The following is a 7,015-nucleotide window of genomic DNA, read 5'->3' on the forward strand; positions in this document are numbered from 1 at the left end:
CCACCCCTACACACACACACATTCACTCACACCCACACACACTCACACTCTTACACACATACACTCACACTCACACACACACACTTGCCAAGTTCCAGCCACTCAGAGACTCCCTCCCTGATCACCCACCTGCCATCACTATTTTGGATCACAGCCCGTTTGTGTCCTTCATGGCCCTTCTTGACACGACACATATTAATGATACATGCATTTATCTGTTTTCTTGTTGTCCAGGAAGGCAGGGCCATGTCTGTTTTGTTCAGCCCCTCTCCCTATACCTGGGACCTAGGTGCTCCATAAATGAATAAAATGAGTAAGGGATGAGGGGAGCTAGATCAGATGAGCACCATCTGGCACACAGTAAATATATCACGAAGAAATGAATGGACTTCTTTTGCTTCCCCAGCCTCCAAGCTCTCTCTTGGCACTGAGCCATAGCCCTCTGCTTGGGATGCACCTCCCCCACCCTTTCTGCTGGCAAACCTTGTCCATGGCTCAGTTCGGTCACCATCTCCTTCCTCCCCAGATCCTCCAGGACCTGGTGTGAAGTCCCTATGTGCCTCCCCATCATTCCCGGGCTGCAGTCACCCCTTTTCCTGTCTGTCTCTCTCACTACTCAAGGGAGGGAATGGTGGCTTCTTTGTCATGGTCAGAGTCCCGCACAGTGCCTGGCACATAGTAGGCCAGAAAGAGAAGGTCAAAGTCTCAGTGACTCAATTCTTCGGGTCTCATGTGGAATGCAGGGCAGGGGCAGAGCTGTTGTGGGGGTTGTGGGTGTGGCCTCCCAGCCCCCAGCTGCACCCATGGGCCCATCCGTGCTGCCCGTAGGAGGTGAGAGAGAGGACTGATGCCTGGCACTGTCACATAGGTCACTCAGGATGCAAGAAGAAGGCCTGAAGGACTCGCTGGTGAAGGTGGCCCCCAAGAGGCCGCCCAAGAGATTCGGCTGTTGCTCCTGATCACCTGTCCTGTCCCGGGTAGGATGGACACCCGCGGGGTTTCCTGTCCCTCAGCTCCTGTCCTTCGTTCCTGGACAGCAACGACACAGAAGACCAGCTTGGAGGTTCAGGAAAACCCTTCTCAACTCAGGACTCGGATCCCAGAGCAGGGCCGCATCACCTCTGCCTTTCACACTCCAAAGGAGGGCTTTGCTGAGTGAACAAGGCTTGGGGGGCAGGGGTATGGCAAAACTCTCCAAACAAAGAAAGTGCAGAAAAACGACTTAAGGAAAATACACCAAAATATTGGCCACACATCTGTGGGTGTAAAATTTTAGGGAGAATGTGTGGGGGGTGGGGTGTTACTTTCCATTTTACACATATTTGTATTTTCAGATTTTCAACAATAACGGTATTCGATACATAATCAGAAAAAAGAGATGTGGAGGAGGAGGAGAGAAACTTCCCAAGGAGCTCCCTTGGGTGCTGCTGGCTCCTAATTAGTGTAACCTGTTAATCACATGTTGCTCGGTGTTAGAGCGGTCCCTCTGTGCTCTGCCTGGCAGGGCGCTGTTGGCCTGGTCTCCCTTGCTATTTCTATTTGCAAGCATGGGCTTTCTTCCCAGCAGAATCTGGTTCCTGGGAAGAGTAATGTTCCAAAGGCCTCTGATATGCCTCGATGCCCTCCTGTCTTCCAGAGCCCCAACCTCACTCCCTTTCCCCACCATACAAAACACACCTCCCAGGGGTCACATTTGGGGGTCCCGCCCCCTGCTCCAATGCCATGGTGTCCCCAAGCACAGGGCTTTGGCCTGAGTTGTCAGTCTCTGGATGCATTTGAGGGGCAGCTAGGGTGTGGCTGGGGGGGTCCAAGCAGCTGGGGAGCCGAGACTCAGAATCATTCACACGCTTCTCTTTGGAGCTTTTGTGGAAGTTTCCAGAATTCCATAATATTCACCTCCTGAATGGTGGCTGCCCCTTATCAGCCAGGGCTGGGGTTTCCAGTGCCCTCGGAGAGCTTGCTTTAGAGTCTTGGAGAGACGGCCACGGTCTGCGTTTGTATGTCTGTCACATCTTACCATCATCACAAATTGAATATACAACATGTGCCAGGCACTGAATTTGTTTGTTTGTTTTTTGAGACAGGATCTCTCTCTGTTGCCCAGGCTGGAGTACATTGGCATGATCGCCACTCACAACAGCCTCAACTGTCTGGGCTCAAGTGATTCCCCCACCTCAGCCTCCCAAGTAGCTGGGACCATGGGCACATGCCACCACATCCGGCTAATTTTTTAGCTATTTGCAAACACAAGGTCTTGCAATGTTGCTTAGGCTGGTCTCAAACTCCTGGGCTCAAGTGATCCTCCCAATGTGCTGGGATGACAGGCATGAGCCACCGCCCCCAGCCTGGGTTTGGTATTTTGTAATCCTTCAGGTACTGGGGAATTACCTGGCTGAATCAATGGAAACCCCAGTTTCATAGGGGGACAAGCAAAGACAGTTCAAGGAACAGAGTTACAGAGAGAGAGAACAAAGGAGAAAGAGGGAGCAACAGAGGGCTGTTGCATCACACAGTCTTAGACCCTGGCCCCAACCCCTCTTCTCAGTTCTGAAAGGAACGTCTCAGCAGCAGTGAGCCTTCCATCACCAGAGGCGCACAAGCAGAAGACAGGTACTGCTTGGCAAAGGTGAGGTAGAGAAGATCCCAGCATCTGAAGCTGCCAAAGTTGGATTAGATTCCCTTAACGGACCCCATTCAACCTCCAGACTCCATGTGGATGATTCCCATGGTCCAGCTGATTCTTTGTGTGTTTTTGTTTTGTTTTGTTTCGTTTTTTTGAGATGGAGTCTCACTCAGTCGCTAGGCTGGAGCACAGGGGTGCAATCTCGGCTCACTGCAACCTCCACCTCCCGGGTTCACGCCATTCTCCTGCCTCAGCCTCCCAAGTAGCTGGGCCTACAGGCGCCCACCACCTCACCCAGCTAATTTTTTGTATTTTTAGTAGAGACGGGGTTTCACCATGTTGGTCAGGATGGTCTCGATCTCTTGACCTCGTAATCCACCCGCCTCGGCCTCCCAGAGTGCTGGGATTACAGGCATGAGCCACCGCGCCTGGCCCTCCAGCTGATTCTTTTACTGGGCCCTTCACTGATCCTTTTTACCCCAATGTCTTCTCCCATCTCAGGTCCCCTCCCGCAGCCCACAAGCCTGCCCCTGAACTGAGCAGTTTCTCAGTGTGCTCAGAGAGAGAGAGAGAGAGAGAGAGGGGTGTGGGCTGCAGTGAGTGATGCTGGCCCTGGATAAGGATGGGAAACAGGTCCTATAGTTGCTAATGGCTCTTTCTCTGGGGCCCAGGGACCTGGCAGGCACCAACATCTCTGTCCTGTGGGCCAGGGAGTTAATGAGGCAGGTAGGCAGGGTGTGATTCCTGGGAGAGGCAGTAGAGCAGACAGCCCCTGTCGTTTGGGGGCCCGGTATGGGAGTGGCCCCCAGGCCTCCCCGTCTCAGCTCAGCTCTGTTCTGGCCTCAGGCAACTCAGGTTTGCAGGAGGTGGAGTTCTGGGAGGAGCTCCACACTGCCCAGAACCCTCTTTTGGCTTTCTCGGGCTGGATCCACCTGCTGGGCAGGGCACAGCTGTGCAAGGACCACCAGCCTTTCCTGCTGTCAAAGGGCTCACAAGCCAGGGAACAGGACCCAGGAACCTCAGAGTAGCACAAAGTAGGCAACGACAGCAGCAGGAGAAACTCGAGGTAGACTTCAGAGTGAACTTCCAGGCAAGTGGTGCGTTCTTGGGGCATGTCAGCCAAGGAGGCTCTGGTTTAGGCTTAGCCAGAGTCTGATTAAGAAAAGGAGGGTGGGACTGGGCTGATGGGACTCAGGCTGTGGAGTGAGAAGGGAGGACATGGGGAGAGAAGGAAGGTTGGGCAGGAGCTCTAAGAGAAGAGGGCTTTTGGGAACTGAGGGTGAGCAGGGGCAGAATGACATCCCTCCTTTACCCCGTGCCTACCGTATGCCAGGCACTGTTCTGAGCACTTAGCTCGTGTTAATTCATTTAGCCCTCACACCATCAGGCGTGCTCCCCCATCTTACGGAACAGGAAAGTACTGCATAGGGAGGCTGAGTAACTTCCCCGTAGTCACGTAGCAAGTAAGTGCTGGAGCCAGTGTTAAACCCAAACGCCGATACCCATAGACTTAACTCTGAAGTTATGCAACTGCTTACAGGAAGATGCGGATGCTTCGGGGAAGGAGGGGCCAGGTCCCTGAAGCCTCGTATTGCTCCCTGCCAATTCCTCTCCAGTAATAGTCCATGTCATTGGTGGGTGTGGACCAGCAAAAGAGACGAAAAGGCAGTGATAAATGCCAGGAAAGTGGCTGGATGACAGCCTTCATCCAGGACAGGTCCTTCATTTCCCCTCCTCCTGCCGTCTCTGAAGCTGGTGGGACCCGGGAAGGTGGCCGACATCAGAATTCACAGAGGCCCCCTCTCCAGTCTCCCCTCAGCTGCCCTCAGGCACGTTGCTGCCCTGGGGCCCCAGAGGCGAAGCCAAGTTCCCCAGGCTGGGGCTCTGCAGGAGGGACTCAGAGACTCCTTCAAACCTGGCTTTGAGCCCGCAGGAGAAGTGTCTCCAGTCCCCACCCCGGTGTGATAGAAAAGGGGAGGGCAACTCCAGTAAGGACTCCTCTGCTGTGTCTTGTTTGCTGCTGGATTCCGGGAACCTGGTCCAGAGCAAATGCTCAGGAAATATGTACTGAGTTAGCAGGCAAGCCTCCAGCTAAAGCTCCCAGGCCCTGGCCTGGCCTGCAGGGCGGCCAATGGTGACATCAGCCACTGGGCTGGCTCTAGGATGCCTACATCCCATCTTGTAGCCAGAGTCCTCCCAATCGGGGACTCCCCCTGCCCTTGACATGTGGGACAGAGTGGGGGTGAGAAGAAAGGTCTGACCACTGGGTGCAGACTCCCCCACTCTGCCAGGGGCCTGCACAACATAACCTAGAGGGCAGTGATTCCCAAGCTGGTCTGCCCTTAGAATTATTTGGGATCTTTCAAAAATGCTAAAGCCCAGACCAACTATGTCATGTCTCTGGGGGTGGGACCCAGGCTTCTGTATTTGTGAAACTCCTCAGGTGATCCCAAAGTGCAGAGAAGCTTGGGAACCACTGGAAGGGGCTTCACACCTTCTCAAAGCCCTTTCAGACCCACTTTTCCATTTGAACCTCAAATTAAACCTGCTTGTTTCACAGGGCAGGGTTTTTGTTTTGTCAAAAAATAGATACATATGTGTGTGTGTATGTATGCACATATATATTTATCAGATTATGAAAGCAATGTGTACTCCCTGCAGAAATTTTAGAAATAAATTTTAAAGAAGAAAATGAAAATTACCCTAGTCTTACCACTTATGATAGTTACTATTGACATCTGTTTTATTTCTTTTTATTTCCTTGCTTTCTTACAGCTGAGGAAACTGAGGTAGAGAAACATTAAGTAACTCTCCCAGGGGCCAGGTGCGGTGGTGCCTGTAATCCCAGCACTTTGGGAGGCCGAGGCATGAGAATCGCTTGAACCCAGGAGGCGGAGGTTGCAGTGAGTCAAGATCTCACTCCAGCCTGGGTGATAGAGTGAGATTCTGTTTCTAAAAAAAAAAATAAATAAATCCCAGGGTACTGGAGCTAGCAAGTAGCAGAGGCAGGATTTGAACCCAGGGTACTAATGGAGTCCATCCCATGGGGTTGTCATGAGGTCTGCAGGGGCTAATGTGTGCCAAGGACAGGCCTTATCTGGGCCCACTACATGCAGGGGTCTGTGAAAAAAGGAGGCTTAGCAGGAATGGGGAAGGCGGCCTTTGGGGCTGGCTGGTTTCTACTTTGTCCTTGTGTGTTTGAAACAGGAGAATGGAGCCCAGTGCTACGTTCGCCATGCAGCTCACGGCCACACCTGAGCGACTGCTCCGACTCATCTTTGCTGGGGTCTGTGGCCTCATCCTGCTGGTGGGGCTGTCAGCTAATGGGCTCATGCTGCTGGTGGCAGGCCGGGGCCCGGGCTCCCCCCACCCGCTCCACGCCCTGACCCACAGCCTCATGATGAACATCACGCTATCTGACCTGCTCTTCGTGGCCTGCATGGTGCCTGTGCTGCTGCTGAGCTTCCTGCAGCACAACTGGTGGCTGGGCCCTGCCATCTGCACCATTAGCCAGGCCACCAACACAGCCACCACGTTCTGCATCTTCTATAGCATGGTGGCCACAGCTCTCCTGCGCCATGTGGCTGTGGCCCGGCCTGACCTGGCCTTCGCAGCCGGCTGGGGCACTCGCTTGCTGCTCTGTGGGGCCATGTGGGCCCTGGGCCTTACAGCATCCCTGCCCAACTGGCTGTTCCAGAGGGTGGCAGTGGAGGAGGAGACAGCGGGGGCTCCCAAGACCCAGGCCTGCCTCTTGCTCCTGAGCCCTGCTGGGACCTCCTGCTACTTCAGCCTGCTGGGAGCCCTGGCCTTCCTGCCATGCATGCTGGGGCTGGGCTGCTCTTTCAGCCACGTGGGCTGGCTCCTGTGGCCCCAGCCCCAAGGTCCCATGGGAGAGAGCATCCAGGAGCATTAAGAGAACACAGGGCTCAGCCTTGTGGTGCTGGTGGTTTTTGTGCTGATGTGGGGGCCCTGCTCCATGCTGGGTTATGTGGCAGCCATGGGCTACCTGCCTGCCACACCGGCTGCTTTTGTGGCCTCCAGCCTCTGCACCATCCTGGCCTACTCCAATTGCGCTGTCAGCCCTATCCTCTGCTTCTACCTCTCCCGCCCCTTCCAGGCAGGACTCAGGGACCTCTTCTGCAGGCCGATGATGGCCAGGCATCCCAGAGGTGTGGGAGTGGCAGCCTCAGTGGTGGCGACTGTCCAGCCTGGCCGTGACAGGGCCTCAGGAGGCCTGTGGGGCCTGGCAGGGGTCTAAGAGTATAGGCTGATGGATGCACTGAGATTCAAGGGAGATGGGAAGACCCTTAGGGACCTGACAGCCCACCCCCTCTATTTTACCAGTGGAGAGACTGAGACCCAGAGGGCAGATGGCCCAACCAAGGTCACAAA

At 54.4% G+C, this 7,015-nt stretch overlaps 2 protein-coding genes across 3 annotated transcripts in view; both read left to right on the top strand.

The window, feature by feature from the left end:
• RAB44 (RAB44, member RAS oncogene family) overlaps positions 1–1,253 on the top strand; it is a 34,401-nt gene extending 33,148 nt beyond the window's left edge. For both annotated transcript variants that reach the window (XM_063812937.1, XM_016955356.3), the window contains one exon: positions 869–1,253. In XM_063812937.1, coding sequence (XP_063669007.1) covers positions 869–959 — 91 coding nt within the window. In that variant the 3' untranslated portion in view covers positions 960–1,253. The remainder of the gene's footprint in view (positions 1–868) is intronic.
• Positions 1,254–5,760: 4,507 nt separating this feature from the next.
• Positions 5,761–6,592, top strand: LOC100612677 (pyroglutamylated RF-amide peptide receptor-like). Its single transcript, XM_063812938.1, has one exon. The coding sequence runs from the start codon at positions 5,835–5,837 to the stop codon at positions 6,534–6,536; it is 702 nt and encodes a 233-aa protein (XP_063669008.1). The 5' UTR covers positions 5,761–5,834; the 3' UTR covers positions 6,537–6,592.
• Positions 6,593–7,015: the final 423 nt, after the last annotated feature.

This window comes from Pan troglodytes, chromosome 5, assembly GCF_028858775.2.
Source record: "Pan troglodytes isolate AG18354 chromosome 5, NHGRI_mPanTro3-v2.0_pri, whole genome shotgun sequence".
Classification (NCBI taxonomy): Eukaryota; Metazoa; Chordata; class Mammalia; order Primates; family Hominidae; genus Pan; species Pan troglodytes.